General features: G+C 41.1%; 1 protein-coding gene across 3 annotated transcripts in view; it reads left to right on the forward strand.

Annotated features, from left to right (window-relative positions):
* Positions 1 to 17,663, forward strand: part of ADAM10 (ADAM metallopeptidase domain 10) — a 127,743-nt gene that overhangs the window by 106,597 nt on the left and 3,483 nt on the right. For all 3 annotated transcript variants that reach the window (XM_073303751.2, XM_073303750.2, XM_073303752.2), the window contains 4 exons: positions 4,474 to 4,624; positions 7,358 to 7,541; positions 9,570 to 9,678; positions 10,184 to 10,404. In XM_073303751.2, the coding sequence (XP_073159852.1) occupies positions 4,474 to 4,624; positions 7,358 to 7,541; positions 9,570 to 9,678; positions 10,184 to 10,404 (665 nt within the window). The remainder of the gene's footprint in view (positions 1 to 4,473; positions 4,625 to 7,357; positions 7,542 to 9,569; positions 9,679 to 10,183; positions 10,405 to 17,663) is intronic.

Here is a 17,663-nt window from a genome sequence, read left to right on the forward strand (position 1 = left end):
TGATGTGTCGAAGAATAAATGACAACAGTTTAAAGCAGTAGTGTCCAAGGACCAATTGATCTCCCAGACAGCTCTTCAAGCAGCCCTTGATGCTGCAGACGCAGCGGCCGGACCCACAGCCATGGCCATTGTCATGCGGTGGGCCTCATGGTTTACTACTACTTCCTTTCCGAAGGAGATACAGAATACGGTCGAAGATCTCCCCTTTGATGGAGACAAGCTCCTTGCCTCTACGACCAATGAGGTCCCTCACTCCATGAAGGACTCCAGGGCCACACTCCAATCCTTAGGCATCCAAATGCCTGCATCAAAGAAGAGACAATATAGATATCAGCCATACCAACGACCGCATCACCACACCTTTACACAACATCCACTTTTAAGACAATATGATACACAACAACAGCAATATAGGCCCAGAAACCAACGACGTCGACCTCCGCAAGCAGTGGTGACCCACCCTCCTAACCCAAATAAACAAATTTGAAGTCTTGGTCGAGGGTATAGAAAACCTCGCACCCTCTCCAGCGCCAGCTCCAACCAACCATTTTTTGGACACCATTTGTGTCTGTTCCTGGCCAACTGGCAAACCATCACTATGGACAGATGGGTCCTGGAAATTATCAGACTGGGTTATGCCATCTCCTTCCTCTCCTTAGCTCCCCCCCACCCCACCCCACCCCATCCATCTTCAGGGACCCCTCTCACGAACAGTTGCTCTGTCAGGAGGTACAACATCTCATACATCTCAGAGCAATAGAGGAGGTACCCCCTCAACACAGAGGGAAAGGGGTTTACTCCCACTACTTCTTGACGGAAAAGAAAAACGGCGTTGGCGCCCCATCCTCGATCTTAAACTTTTGAACAAGTTTGTCAAGAAACAGAAATTCCGAATATTTACTCTCCCAATGATGATTCTGACACTGGAGCAAGGAGATTGGTTTTCAACCCTTGACCTCCAAGATGCATATTTCCATGTCTCTATCCACACTGCCCATCAACATTTCCTCAGGTTTGCTGTGGGAGCACAACATTAGCAGTACAATTTGGCCTCTCCACCGCACCACGTGTCTTCTCCAAGGTGCTAGCAGTTGTAATAGCGCACATCAGGAAAAAAGGAATCCTCATATTTCCTTACCTGGACGATTGTCTCCTCAAGTCTCCCACTCAGTTAGAATCAAACCATGCAACTCTTGCAATCCTTCACTGCTTCCACACCTTGCAAATAAACAAAAACAAATCTACCTTACAACCTACCCAACAAATCAACTTCATCAGCACTCACTTTGATTCCACCACCGGTCTTGCATCTCTCCCCCAGGACAGATTCCGCACAATGGGCATCCTTATTACCCAGATACATGCCAGCCCATAAACTACAGTCAGAGACTCCCTACAGCTCTTAGGACATATGGCCGCTTGTACATTTGTGGTCGCAGATGCTCTCCTGTACATGAGATGCCTTCAGGGTTGGCTAGCCATGGTATACAAACCAAACAAGCACAGGATAAACAGGTTACTAACTATGCCCCAGAAAGTCAAGGACTCACTTCTCTTGTGGACCTTTCCAGTCAACCTCTGCACCGGGATTCCCTTCCGACAAGATCCCACTTCAATTACCATCACCACAGATGCATCCCTCACAGGATAGGGATCACACATCGGCCACCTCACCACTCAGGGTCTCTGGGCCACTCCAGAAACCAAGCTTCACAGAAATTTGCTAGAGCTCCAGGCCAAATGCAATGCCTGCCTCCATTTCATTCCCATCATCCAAACTGCCGAATTCGAATCATGACCAACAATATCAAGTGCATGTTTTATGTCAACAGACACGGGGGAGCCCGGACACGCTCCCTCTGCACAGAGGCGGTAAAGCTTTTTGGAACAGGTGCCTTCAACACATCATCTACATCTCCACCTCATACATGCCAGGCTCTCAGAATACCCTGCAGACAAGCTCAGCCGATCGTTCCCCATACAGCACGAGTGGGAACTCAGTGACAACATTTTTTCCAACGTTCCCCAGACCTGGGGTTATCCCCAACTGGATCTATTTGCCACAGCTGCAAACAAAAAATGCCCAACATTCTGCTCCAGAGCAGGCCTGGGGAAACACGGGGAGACGCCTTTATTCTCCCTTGGACTGAAACTCTCATGTATGTGTTCCCACCAATGCCTCCATTGCACAGAGTAATTCAGAAGATATGAACAGACAGAACCAACATCATTCTCACAGCCCCAGCATGGCCCAGACAACTGTGGTACCCCTTCCTCCTTCGCATGTCAGTCAAGCCACCCATTCCCCTTCCCCCACTCAGAAACCTCCTATCACAACGCAGGGGACAACTCTTTCTCCCTGCCTTACAATGTCTCTACCTAAGGGCCTGGCTGATCAATGGTTCTCTAATGTGGAGTTAACATGTTCGGACCAAGTACGCACCGTCTTGCTACATAGCAGAACACAAAACACGTGCACTACCTACCTGCATAAATGGAAACAGTTCACATCTTGGTGCGCTGATAAGCAGACCTCTCCAGTTTCTGCTTCACTCCCACTGATATTGGGTTACCTGTTACACCTCAAAACATCTGGCCTCTCCACAAGCTCACTCAAGGTCCACCTCGTGGCAATCACCACCTTCCACCATAAGATTGACAACTAACAGTCTTTGCCCATCCAATCACCAAAAGGTTCCTGAAGGGTATCCAGACATTCTACTCAGATGTGAAACCGCCTGCTATGCCTTGGGATTTACACCTAGTCCTCAAAGCCCTGATGGATACACCCTTTGAACCGATGGCTCCCTGCTCCCTTCTCCACCTATCCATGAAGGCTACCTTCCTCATAGCAATAACCTCTGCCAGACAAGTAGGAGAAATGGGGGCGCTTATGGTGGACCCTCCGTATACCACATTTTTCCACAATAAGGTCACACTCCGAACACATCCAAGGTTCTTACCCAAGATACTCTTCCTTTCATCTCAATGAACCTATATACCTTCCAACATTTTTCCCAAAACCTCACGCTAACACGTTTGAAATGACAGTGCACACTCTTGATGTTCGCAGAGCGTTATCCTTTTACCGGGATAGAACAAAACTGTTTAGAAAAACCCCCAGACTTTTTGTTTTTCCTACTCAGCGCTCACAAGGAAATGCTATCTCTACACAGAGACTTTCCAAATGGATTGCTGGCTGCATATGCCTTTGTTACCAACTCAGGCAAATACAACCTCCTACATCAATCAGAACACACTCTACCAGAGCTGTCTCTTCCTCCACGGCCTTTCTACTTAATGTCCCACTGTCTGACACATGCAAGGCAGCTACCTGGGCATTGAACCTTACCTTCGCTAATCACTATGTTCTCATCCACACTGCAGCGTCTGACAGCAGATTAGGTAGAGCTCTCCTGTCAGCAGCCTTCTTGCCTCATCCAAAGTCCCATCTATCCTAAGGTATACTGCTTTTCAGCACCTGAAGTGGAGCACCCACAGGGACCTCTCAAGAGGAGGAGGAGGTTACTCTCCCTGTGCAGTAACTGACAATGTTCGAGATGAGTGTCCCTGTGGGTGCTCCACTACCCGCCCTCCTCCCCTCTACTTCAGAATTTGTAACACACTGCGTTGGAGAGAAGGAACTGAGGAGCCCGGGCTGTGCACATGCTATTAGAACACTGACTGCTCGAGAGGCAGGCACAGCCCGTAGGGGTACTGCTCTAGAAATCTCCGATCAAAAGCGCTGGGACGCACCTTGACCTGAAGTGGAGCACCCGTAGGGACGCTCATCTCGAACGTCAGTTACTGCACAAGGTGAGTAACCTCCTCTTATGTATTCAACTCCTTATCCACACAAACTGTGCGAAAAATAATTTAAAGGGGTACACACATTCTATTCTAGTGTCTTATCCTCCGTGGCTCTTTGAGAATTGTCACTGCAGAGCCTTGTTTAATGATACTGAGTCTGAACCTTTTGTAAAGTAGTGTGGGGATGCACAAGTCCCCGTGAAACAAAGCTTTGGAGCTGCTGGTACGAAGGATCTCAGCTCTAGACATTATCAGTTCTGAACACCAAAACAGCTATTATGGTCAGAGAATTTTTTAGAAAGAGGGGGAGCAGTGCAGGAAAACTGAATGCTAATTTAGAGAATTTTTCCATAAATCTCCATCCTGAGCTCTGATCTCACTTTTCTTTTGCACAAGGAGTTCCCATGGTTATTAGTAGAAGTTCTGAATACAAAATGAGAACAAAATATGTAGTAGAAATCAACCAGCTGGATGCTGAAGAGTACTGTTCAAATTTCCCAACAAAATCCTAATCTGTAACATACCTGCACTTCCAATACTAATCCCATCTTCAGTAGACATTGCCAATCATGCTTAACTATGTCCTATGACAATTTAACTTCAAGTTACCATGCATGTCTTTTATATTCTGTAGTGTTACAAAAATATACTGACATTTTTCAGAGTCTGGCCAGCCCATCTGTGGTAATGGAATGGTAGAAGAAGGAGAGCAGTGTGATTGTGGATACAGTGACCAGTGTAAAGATGAATGCTGTTACGATGCAAATCAACCAGAAGATAAGAAATGCAAGTTAAAACCAGGCAAACTTTGCAGGTATTATATATTTCAGTTATATTATGCTTATTGAATTGTTCAGACTTATGGATAGGCTAGCAAGCTTTATTTTAGGAATATCTTCTATGAGGTATACTGTTTGACACTTGAAGTCTAATCTCATTTATATTGTTAGAATGTCCTTAATTTTTTAGTAGTAACAGTTAATGGGAATTTCACTAACTATATTATGTTATTTTTTTAACTCAGCACTAATTGTAACTTTTTTTTAGTCGGCAACTATGAGAGTACTTTATTCTTAGTCTTTTGGAAAAATGCATAATTTAAAATGCTTTCTAACTAACTACATTAAGTACACCTTAGGACCCAGTATAAGTAGGGACAAGTTGTGTTTAAAAATGTTGGTTGGTTGTAGTTATCCCTTGAGCTAAATTCAACAAGCTAACACACTTAAACATTACTGTCCTTGTCCCTACTGAGGACAAAATCATATTTATCACATTAGTGATGTCCTGCAAGGTAATGCGTTCATTTGTAGACAAGGTCTTAAAAGAAATCCAAATTTGTAAGTCCCTTTTCTTGCTTATCTGATCTATCTTGGATGTTTTGCAGAAAAATTGAGCAGGGACACTCAGTATATCTTGTGCTTGTGAAAAGGATCAGGTTGACAGCTCTTAAAACTGAAGGTCTTTCTTTAGCTAGAGGAAGGTGCAAATGTGCAGTGTCAGGACATACTTTTCCATGCAGCTTTGTTAACGTGGATTAAATCAGGTATAGTTAGGACAAATTCTGCTGATAAATTTAGTCTTCCTGTTAATTCAATTGGCTCCTTTACTAAAGCTGCCATGGAATGTTTAGTTTTTGTCAAACGTTAAGAATTTTATGATATGAACATCTGCCCACTAGTACCTGGACTAAGGTCATACTTTAGGTGACTGTACTGTCATTAGATGATTTCAGTACGTATATGTACCCTGGTCAAAATTCTCTGGTTATCTTGAGCTAAGAAAGGCTGTATAAATTGTAATTAATCCTTTGTCATTCCCTTGGTCTGTTATTCTTAATGTTAAGTAGTATCAGAGATTTGTGGGGGAGGGCGGGAGAATCAATTGGATCCCTACCCTTTTTCTCTTTCTGACTATTACTGTTTGGGGAGAGAATAAAGAATGCAAGGAGATCAGAATCTTGACAAATCTAACAGTTGTAGAAGGCTGTCTCAGGGCTAGTCTACTTAGTGTCTGGCAAGCTGGGGTGTAAATCTATCCTACACTAGCTTGCTGCACACTAACTCTCCGTGTGGACTCTGCTGCTAGACACTTATATCTTCCCAGTTTCAAAACGGGGTAGACTGAAGAGCATTGCAGAATTTTTAGCATGAGGGACTGGGGTCCACACTGCAGGGTAGATTTATACCCCTGTTTGCAATGCAATAAGTGTTCCTGTAGACAAGACCTAATTTAAGAGCAGCATGAGCTTTTCTTGGCTCACGGCTATACAAGGCTGCTTTGTTCTCTAACTTCATTGCATGTGATATCTTTTTTCATCCTCCCTGCTGCCAGAGTGTCTATGAATACATTAAACGTTAATGGTTTGCCAGACACTAGTGTTGAACTTGGCATTGATCAAAAAATCAAGAATTGGCACTAGAAGACAATTCCACTCATCAAGCCTACATGATAGCAAAAATGGCTATAGTATTGTGTTCATCAATACAACTTACTGTCACATTGCTATCTTAGGCATGCAATGAGCCGAAGCACACACTGTTTACAACAGTAGACTTCCTTGGACCACTTGGTGCAAGTAATTACAAATGGCAAGAGATATTGAAAAGTCCGTATTTATAAGAGAACTTTCAGGTAGAGGCTGGTATTTCCAAAAGACATTTTTGCTTTGTTAAAATGCATTATAAGACATCTGCCTGTCTGTTGTGGATGACTAAATATTCTACCACATTTATTCAGAATTTAGTCATTTTCATAGTGTCATATGTGATACATTTTGTCGAAGGAAGGTGACCCAAGTATACAATTTGATATCAAATAGATTTTCCTGGCACTTGGATTTTACATATCAAACTTCATCTGTGTTACCTTGCTTCTAGGCAATGCAACACATATGGCACGATATGAAAGTGACCCAAAAATATTGAAAAGGGTGTAGATACTTCTAGTAAATATTTAAACTTTGCTTTAAAAAATATATATATAAATATATATTAGGCCTAAGATACTTGACAGTACACATATTAAAACCCAATACAAATAAAAATGTGTAACTTTTATCCATTTAAAATCTCAAAGAATGTTTTACTTCATCTTTAATTTTAAACTTCCTCCAGGTAGTGAGTTTAACTTGGGCAATGTTAGCTGAACCTAAAATTTCACTTTTATGAAGGTGTTCAGATGTAAACATGCATGCAAAAGTAATTTTTCTAGTGTAAGTAACGTAAATGTGGTGTTTTTCATGACTGCTGGATACAGAATACCAAACATTTGTTACCCCCCAAAAAACATTTTTCAGTTTACATTTTGTTGACACAAATTGGAAATAACAAAACTGACGCTATTTTTGTATGCAGTTGTAGTTTTAAGTGGTATTCCAATTAAATGTGCATATTTCTTAGCAAGTTCTGCTTTATTCTACCTCCATTAATCAGTAAATGTTAAACTTAGAAGACTTGAACAATATTGCTATTCAGGGTACATTAGAAACACCAGAAAAAATCTGCATTTTTCTTAATATATATTTTTTGTTTTTTTTTCTTTGTAGCCCCAGTCAAGGCCCCTGCTGTACTGCACAATGTAGCTTCAAACTCAAGACTGATAAGTGTCGGAATGATTCTGACTGTGCAAGAGAAGGAATGTGTAATGGTTTCACTGCTCTCTGTCCAGCATCTGATCCCAAGCCAAACTTCACAGATTGCAACAGACATACACAAGTTTGCATTAAAGGGGTGAGCTTAATGTTCAGAACTATTGTGCTAACAATATATTGCAAAGCACAATTTTTGAAGCAATATGGCTTCCGCGTGGTCTTCAGTTTACACGTTCACCTCACATTATGCGATTGTCTCCCAGACCAGGGAAGACGCTGGGTTTGGCAGGGCTGTGCTCGGTCCCGGGAATTTGTGAACTCCTACCCACCTCCAACGGATATACACATGAGCAATCACTTGAAGAAAAGACAGTTACCTTTTCTGTAACTGGTGTTCTTCGAGATGTGTTGCTCATGTCTATTCCATATCCTGCCCTCTTTTCCCTCTGTTGGAGTTGTCTGGCAAGAAAGAACTGAGGGTGGGGGGAGCGCGCAGCACCCCTTATACTGCGCCATGGAGGGCGCCACTTGGGGCGCTCCCCTGTGGGTACTGCTAGGGGGAAAACTTCTGGCACGGGTGCACATGGCGAGGACGCACACCTATTGTGGAATAGATATGACTAACACATCTCAAACACCAGTTACGGAAAAGGTAACTGTCTTTTCTCTTGCCCACTTAAAGTAACTGTTAACAATCATATAATAACAGTTATTATAACAACAGTGTCCATGGTTTTGGGACATAAACACATTGCATACATTTTAAACCACAGCCATTATCCACATTCTGCAATAACAAAATATCCAGGAGACAGGAGGAGCACTGAGGAATCACATAACTGTGAACAGACACTGGTCTGGAACTATTTTTGGCTCCGCCACTATCCTGCCAGGCAAGCCAATTCACCTCTGTGCCTCAGTTTCCCATCTGTAACATGGGGATAATGATGTAAAGTTATTGGAGATCTGCTGATAAAAAGCACTATATAAATACTAGGTCAATCTGCTGCTTATTATGTAGCCACACTAGCATTTCAGCTGCAAACGTAGGTAAGAACAACTGACCACTAACTCCTACCAACAAACATTTCTTTCGGTTTAAAAAACAACGCTGGACAATTAAATGGCAATCTGGTATACATTTAGGTGGTATTCTATGTGCAAGTGCAAAGGTGTTGTAAGAGTGTATGAAGTGGTTAAATTTTACAGTTGTGGTATTCTGTCATAGGAGTAGGCTCAGCGTTGGGGCATAGGGCAAATGGAGGTAGTGTCTACCCATTAGAGCAAAAAGACAGAATGCAAGTAATGTGTTATGGGCATTGTGGGGCATCACTCAGAGGGCAGAGTTAAGATTGCTTGGGCGTTTACCGTAACTATTTCCTGGTTTTCAGAAGTTTGTTTTGCTGAACTTGGCATTCTGGAAGGGCACATGCTACCAATGGGCAACCTTAACTCTGTATTAATGAATTTTTTTTAGCATTTTATTTCCAATATGGTCAGAGACTACTTTAAAACCCCTAATACTGTAGGGGACCATGCAGAGCAATCTAGCCCAAGAAGGGAACATCTGCAAAGTACTAGAGCCCCCCTTCTTTTTTCCCATAATTTGATCACTGCTCATTTGCTTGCTTCTGAATTTGATTTTGAGATCATCCAAACATTGAATTACTTACAGTATTATAGACTCTTTCCTGCTACTGATTTTTTCCCCTAAGGGAAAGAAGACATTGAAATGCCATATCTTTCATACTTTTGAGCTATTTTTATTTTCATGAATAGGTATTCCAGTTCTGTGGTCTTGATTTAGAATTTTTTTTGTGCATATTGCTGTGCTATATATTTGTTGCAACTCCTGTTTTCATGCCTCCCCCATTTATGGGAATAAGGCATATCAAAGAACCTAAGATTCTGTACCTCAACCATCCAATTTTAAATTCTTGTCCAAATTAATCCAAACCAATTAAATATTTACTTTTTTCTGTGAGAGAAAGTATTACTATTTATAAACTTTAAAAATAGCTTAAATTTGCTTTTGAAGTGTTAAGGTTTCTTTTTTAGTGAGCTGCTCTTTATGCTTTTTGTCTATTAAAATTGATATTTGTTTTATCTGCTACAAATGGATGTGAAGATGATTTTGAATTATTCTTCCTCCTTTTGTCTCTAACAGCAATGTGCTGGTTCTATCTGTGAGAAATATGGCTTGGATGAATGTACATGTGCTAGTTCAGATGGCAAGGATGATAAAGAGTTGTGCCATGTCTGCTGCATGAAAAAAAGTAAGATTTGCACACTTCTAAACACTAATACAATAGTAAATCTCTCAAGGTTTTTACTAGACTTAATTTTATTTAAAGTCACCTTTGTGATTTTAAAATATTTACCAAGTTTTGAGTAAGAATTACAGCATGTGGAAAAAGTCTTTGGTCTTGCTGTTCCAAAACACTTTTTTTGGAAATATACAATGTATAATTCAGTGTTTATTACTTATGTACTATTATGAACAATGTGCTTCTCCCATAAAGATACTCAGTGGACCTTAATAGTAAAATGCCCATTTGATAGGTCATTGATAAGTCATAAATATTTTTGTTTTTCAAGTTAATAGTACCTTCATGAAAAACAATTACGTTACCACTTCCTGATAAGTTTTTAAATAGGGTAAGACTACATTTTTAGTAGTGGGTTGGATATCCTTTTACGCATTCATGCATATGCAAGGTATTTTGTTTTAAACTTGTCTTGAAATAAAATCCAGTCTTCAATTATATTCACTTTTTTCAGTGGATCCAATGACTTGTGCAAGTACGGGATCTAGTCAGTGGGAGCAGTATTTCAGTCTCAAAACCATTACGCTTCAACCTGGATCCCCCTGCAATGATTTTAAAGGCTATTGTGATGTATTCATGAGATGTCGGTTAGTAGATGCTGATGGTCCTCTAGCCAGACTAAAGAAAGCAATTTTTAATCCAGAGCTGTATGAAAATATTGCAGAATGGATTGTGGTAAGTATCTTAATGGTTTGAAAACATAAGCATGAAAGATTCCTGTAAAATGGATTGAATATATTCAATGTTTGTGACTAATGATAAACATGACTGTATATGCAGTATTTCAGTGTTCTCTTAAGGTATGTCTGCACTGCTCTAAAACTCCCACAGCTGACCTATGACACTGTGCTCGGGGTGCTGGGATATAAAATTGTAGTGTAGACACTTGGGCACAGGCTGGGTTGCCTAGGGTCCCAGAGCCTGATTGTCTACACTGCAATTTTATAGTCCCACAGCACTAGCCCCATGAGCCCAAGTCAGCTGACACAGGCCAGCCGCAGGTGTTGTACTGCAGTGTAGACATACCCTTCAAGTACATTCTCAATCCTTACTCTTTGGTTGGCTTCTTCACACTTATAATCCAACTAGCAAGTTTAGCAGGTAAAGTTCAATATCCTTTGGAGACAATTGAAGAAAGTGGCTTATGGTACGTGTAGTACGCTATTCCTTCTAACCATACTAATATCTCTTCATTTTACTGAGTGGTCACCTTAATTTTTTAAAAATCTGACATTTTTTTCCAGCTCTTAAATCTTTTGTCCTCCTATGTAGATGCTCAGTTCCTCAGAACATCAGGGCATAGTAGCTATTTGCATATCTTTTGATCCCTTATCCTAAAGGGACTATACTCTTCCAATAAAGTATCCAGCAGATAGAGCTGCAAGGAAACATTGGTGACTTTCCATGTTGGACTCGTGTGTTCACCTTTGTATTAGGTACCTCTATAGTTTGTCTGTACAGTTCATTCATTACATGTCTATGGTACCAGATTTTTCACTGTACATCTTAACCAACATATCTGTCATTACCATCCATTTATTTCAAAAATATCTGTGAGAACTTCATAAATGAACTATACATAATCATAACTCTGTACCGTCAACATAGTTTTTAAATGTCTGTTCAACAGTATATTTTGTCCAGACATTTATTAGATGCATATGGTGCTAAGTGGATTCATCTCCACTCTGAGGCCAAATATTAGCTGTTTATTTTCACTATACCAGCATTGTCCTTTGTTTGGCATGTTTAAATAGGTGTCTGAATGTGAGCCTATACACTTCCACGGTGTTCTTATACTGTATATTTAAGAATCAAAGTCGATTGTCTGTTTTTAGGGTTTTATACTGCTACCCATCACTGAGGAATCTGAATGCCTTCTTCATAAAACTGATAGCAATATCAAAATCCTTGGTGGACTTTGAGTCTCTGGCACTACTCTCTCTTCAGAGTAAAAGCTCTGTTTGTTTTTTATATTTTATTAATTTTAGATTTGTTTGGGGGTAACTTCTGATTTTGATTGGGTTTTTATGAGTAGAAGGGGGTATTAATGTTAGTGTTGTTCTTGTAAAGGAAAGTCTTCTCTGAAGGGGAAGGACTTGCAGTGTTTCCTAAAGACACAGTCAGGATGTGCTCAGTTTGCTCTGGAAGCTTGTTCTGTAGCCATACGCCTTTAGATTGAAAATCTAAATCTTTGTTACTAGCAATCTTGCTTTTCATCCTGGACTTCATGATCTGCATTGTCCCAGAAGAGCACCGCTACTTCTGTGGTTCAGAGGTTAAAATTCAGTCTCTGTTGTAGCTAGGACTTAATTAAATGTTTTGAAGATCAGGACCAAAGATTTAAACTGGCTCTGGGTCAGCTTCTCATGCCAATGGAGGGACTTGAGCACAGGCTCATTGTGCTCCTGGTGGCCTTACCTATGGGGAAGGTGGGCAAGTCTTCTGTACCAGCTGAAGCTTGTACCTAGATTACCTTTGTAATATTATTGATCTGTTTCTGTTTCCATAGTATTTTTGTGTACATTTACTAGTCAATTTTGGTTTTAGTCCTCTTGAAACTTATTTTTTTACGTAAGGTTTCCTTTATAGACCTAATTGTGTGTGATCACAATAATGCTGAATACAAAGAGCAACTGAAGAAAAATATGCTATGTAAAGAAAAAATTGAGGCTCATGCATAGCTTAAAGAAATTAAGTGGGGGTTGATACCATAAGACCATAACAGGGTTCAAAAAAGAACTAGATAAATTCATGGAGGCTGGGTCCATCGGTGGCTATTAGCCAGGATGCGCAGGAATGGTGTCCCTAGCCTCTGTTTGCCAGAAGCTGGGAATGGGTGACGGGATGGATCACTTGATGATTACTTGTTCTGTTCATTTCCTCTGAGGCACCTGGCACTGGCCACTGTCGGAAGACAGGATACTGGGCTAGATGGATCCTTGGTCTGACCCAGTAGGGCCGTTCTTATGATAGTTATACTCAAAAACAAACAGGGAGAGTTATACCTGCAAGGCTGGCCAGAAACACTGTAAAAGTTAAGTTTAGAAGGGAAGTTTTTCCTCAACAGTAAGAGCAATTTGACAATAGAACATCCTGGCAAGATAGGTCATTATGGAAATATTTAAAAATGAAAAAAAAATGAAAATGTCTAGGTAGAGCATAGCTTGCGTTAAGTGTAGGAAATCAGATGTGCTGTCCTGTGTCCCTTGTAATCCTAAGGTCTAGGTATTTATAATATAAATACCTCCACTGAGCAGACCTCCGTGTTTTTTTGTCAGCTCTTTCAGACCAACAATTGATACTTTAAAAATTAAAGCTGATTTTCCAAAGCACCCTAAAAGAATTGAGTATGCAAATCTTACTGAAATTCACTCTGATTTACTCACTTGACCATAATTTAGTGGTTACTGAAGCACTGATAAATAAATACACTGTCATTTATTAATGCAATTTTCATTGCTTGATGCATACCTGATACAGTATTGGTATATAACGCTTCCCTTTTGCTTTAAGAAACTATCATCATAAATTTGTTCTAGTATTTGCACACAGTCAGTTCTCTGTAAACTCTAAATATCCTTTTTTGAGAGGAAAAGGAATTTTCTAATGTCACTCTACTTTAGGGGCACAGCCAGAATTTTTCTAAGGAGGGAGTCCATGGGGAAGATCCTTCTCCAGTAGGATGCCTGTCCTGGGGCAAAGAAAATGGTGGGACACAATCCACAGTGTGCTCCGCAGGCATACCTTCACATACAGCTGACAGGGCAGACACAGCTGCAGGCAGTTTTGTGGGGCTGCAGCCAGGGAAGGAAGTGCTGGGATGTCCAGGGACCCCAGTGCCAGGGTAGGGCACAGCCCAGAGAGCGTAGGGGGATTTATTGTGCAGTCTGCGGGTCCCCAGCTCCCTGCGGAAAGCCCTGGTATTAGGGCTGCAATCCCCACTACTGCCCCACCAAGGGAAAGGACATTGGAGAAGTACTGGGGCCTTCCCTGCCAGCCCACAGCACCAGGATTCTGGCAGGAGCTTCCTCGTTGGGCACGGATGTGGTTCCCCAGCCCATTACTCCTGTATGGTCAGTGGGTCCCAGGCTGCAGGGTTGCCCCATACTTAGGGCCCTACCAAATTCATGGTCCATTTTGGTCAATTTTGCGGTCATAGGGTTTTAAAAATAATAAATTTCGCTATTCCAGATATTTAAATCTGAAATTTCATGGTGTTGTAATTGTAGGGGTCCTGACCCAAAAAGAAGTGGCGGGGGGGGGGGCATGGTAAGGTTATCGTAAGGGGGGTTGCGGTACTGCTACCTTTATTTCTGTGCTGTTGCTAGTGGCGGCGCTGCCTTCAGAGCTGGGTGGCCGGAAAACAACGGCTGGTGCCCAGGAGCCCAGCTCTGAAGGCAGAGCTGGCAGCAGCAGCAGCGCAGAAGTAAGGATGGCCTGATATGGTATTGCCACCCTTGCTTCTGCGCTGCTGCCTTCAGAGCTGGGCACCTGGCCAGCAGCCACTGTTCCCTAGCCACCCAGCTCTGAAGGCAGCGCAGAAGTAAGGGTGGCAATATTGCTGTCTTGGGCATGGCCAGGAGGTGAGACAGCAGCTACTGGAGTCTTTGCTCGGAGCCAGCCAAGTAGGGGGCAGGCCTGGGCCCCCTATTTGTTGTGCCCCTGCTTTTCACATAGATATCTCTGTAGTGTAGGTTTATAGCAGTGTTTTGGCGGGGGTGAAGGTAGCCTTACCTTGTCTTTAAAACAGTCTAGTACACAATACATAACTATTTCCTAACTGCATTAGTGGTTAACTTTAACTGCCTCATAAGGGTTTCTGAACTTTATATACGAAGCTTGCTAGTGTGCATCAAGGATCTGACCAAAGAGTTGACTTTTTACAGGAAACTACCTTCAGGAGAACTCCAGTCACAGGTAAATAGTTTGCATTAACCAGCCATGTAATATGTTAAGCTTTGTATAGATGATGAAATATGAAACACGCCCCACTTCAAAGGAATTAGATGCTTAAAAAATGAATTTAAGTGTATTTGCTATGGCTTAACTTTCATTTGAACCAAAAATGTTCCATTTACACCAAATCAAAAGCATGAGTCAAAATATAGAACACTGAGAAATGTTTGATTAAAATATTACATTTACTATTAGCATATACAAATTAGGTAAGTAATCTCATGAATTTCTATAGAAATAGGCATGCAGATTTTAAATGTATGCAGCAAATGGAGACGTAATATGTATAGCTATGGAATGTAATAAATCTGTCAGCTTCATTCATATGCCATACAAAAACTACTAAATGAAAATTATTATAGATTGCAAACTAAAGCATTCAGAAAGTTAACAGCTGCCTGTGCAACCTTAATTTTGCCCCTTTGTGCCTATGCATTATTATACAGTTTAATTACATCATTGCATGCTGTCTCTTTTCCACATTTCAAGTCTCACTGCTTACAAAACCTTGTCCCATTCACCTCCCAATATGTTAGAGGCCTATGAGAAAATAGCGTGTGATTATGTAATTAGACTGTCATAAAGCAAAAATGGAAGGGGGCAGAATAAAAGTTGCACAATAAATCTGGCATTTCTTAATTTTGGAATGCTTATCTTTTCAACTGTAGCAAGGTTTTTAATGTAGTTTTTATAGAATTTTCTTAAAAAGAAAAGTTCATGTGCAACTGTAGCACACAATTTTGAGTGGTTTTTGCTCTGCCACTCTGAAATGCTGGGAATTGGGATTCCTGTGTTCTATTCCTTGATCTGGGAGTGGAGAATTGCCTTTGATTTGATCAGAGGACTGAAAGAGAACTTGTAGGTGGTGGTGGTTTGTCAGTTATGCTTTTTGCTTGCACGGTGCTCACTGTTGCCTGTCTCTTGTATAAGACGACATAACCAAGCACGTAGATTTGGCACATTCTTTGAGAGGCAGTGTGATTAACTAGATAAGATTTTGGTTTGCTATATTAGAGACCTAGATTCTGTTTTGTCAGAAGCAAACCTGTGCAGTGTCTCAGATCCTCAGTTGCCTTTGATGGACAGAAAACTTACTTCCCTCCAAATTTAAGGATACGAAAGCTTGCTTAATAGAGGTTGTGAAGTACACAGAATTAATATTATTCAAGGAAAGATAAGACTAGAACTCAGTCTTCCATTCCCAGTCCAGTGCACCTTCCTTTAGTCTGAAAAGTATTTTAAGAAGAATAGGGAGGTGGCAGGAAGCAGCCTGTGTTTCAGCTGGAAGGCTTGCTCTGTTCTTATCATAGGCACGTAAGGCAGGAGATTCGCTTGGGGCCTGGGAGCACATGCAGTGCAGTTGGATTGTAGAGAAAATTAAGGGACAAGTAGGGATCAAACTGTCGTGCCCATATGCAAATTCTCTATATATTGTAACTTGGCTAAATGTCTGCTTTCATGGGAGACAGTGAATGACATGTTTCCAACCTCAGACATCCTCCCTGCCGAATAACAAATTCCTAATTTGAATCCTTGAGGTGTGACAGCTGTTTTTAAAACGTCAGAATTTAACATAGGCAAAAGTACCTGTTTCACTAACTGATTTCTTGAAAGTGGCAGACATACAAAAGCTTCCATTGTGTGGCAGAGAGAAAGTATGGAAAATTCCAATCTGAACAACCAGTTTGTCTAAATTAAGTAACTGTAAACAAGGTTATAATAGGTGTTAGACAACTTTAGCAGTAGCAAAGACTATAGTTATCCACCTGTTGGGAACCCCCTGGGTATTAATAGCTGTGTAGGCAGTGAGGCACTGCCTGTGGGCATCTACCCAGCTTTAATACCATACACAGCTCTCTACAGCCCAAGCAGTGCCTTCCCAGTCTACACGGCTATTTTTAGCAGGGTGATGTCCCACCACTGAAGCCTTCCCCTGTCAGAGGAAGAGTGTCCTACAGCGGGGAGCTGTGCAGAAAGGCTCTATCAGCTCACCGCTGCTGGAGCTTTCTCCCCGCTGTGGGGGAAGGCTTTGATAGTGAGATTCTTGGGGAAAGGTTCCAGCTCGCTGCTGCTTCCCCTCTCCAGAGCCTTTCACTGACATGTAGCTACATAGCAGTGTGGATACCACTTGCTTTTCATTTTGGTTTGTAATGAAAACTGGTACGCAGTGTAGACATAGCCGAAGAATTATTAATACACTTAATGAACTCAACAGGTCAAAGGTACCATAAAAAGATCTTCTCCATTTTCACTTTTTTCTCCTTCAGCCTCTAATAAACTGAAATGTTTACAGTATGTCCTGAAAGTAATAAATCCTCGCCAGTGTTGGAGGAATGAATTCCAGAGTCAAGGACTTCTCCCTGAAAGCCCTTTCCTTCCATGGATTATATTTTTGTGTATTCTCCCTAGAATATATTTACTTCCATTGCAACAGCATTTAAGAATCAATTTCTGCAGTCTTCTGTTATGTTTTGTCATTTTTTCATTAGTAGTACCTGAATTGTACTTTATGGCTAGATTTCATTGCTTTCTGCGTGCAAAGCAAAGGCCAGCTAAGAGCTCTGAAAAATATGCAGATTCTTACCTAGTTGCTGAATTGCCCCAAGCTGCAGTACAGCAACTTATTACTTTGTCCTTTTTCTTTTGGCTTTTTCTTCCGGACTGCGAATTGATTTACTCACTGCCTTGGAATATGTCTGCCAAATCCATGGGAGGTGCTGGCTTTTATAGATAGCTGGCACCGGAAGATTTGTGACTTCTATAATTTTTACTATAATAAAGTAGCAATAGAATTAATCATTAAGTGAAACAACAATGCTAGAGCTCAGAAAAGCTATTTTCAAGTTGGGGAAGTTTAGGGTCTATGTTCACCCAGATTAGATGCAATAAATGCTTAACAGTGATTAAATGGATTATTAAATAAATTCATTAATGCCACTAATTTATTTTATGTAACTTGTTAGTATATTTCATTG

This window comes from Lepidochelys kempii, chromosome 10 (assembly GCF_965140285.1).
Source record: "Lepidochelys kempii isolate rLepKem1 chromosome 10, rLepKem1.hap1, whole genome shotgun sequence".
In the NCBI taxonomy this organism is placed as follows: domain Eukaryota; kingdom Metazoa; phylum Chordata; order Testudines; family Cheloniidae; genus Lepidochelys; species Lepidochelys kempii.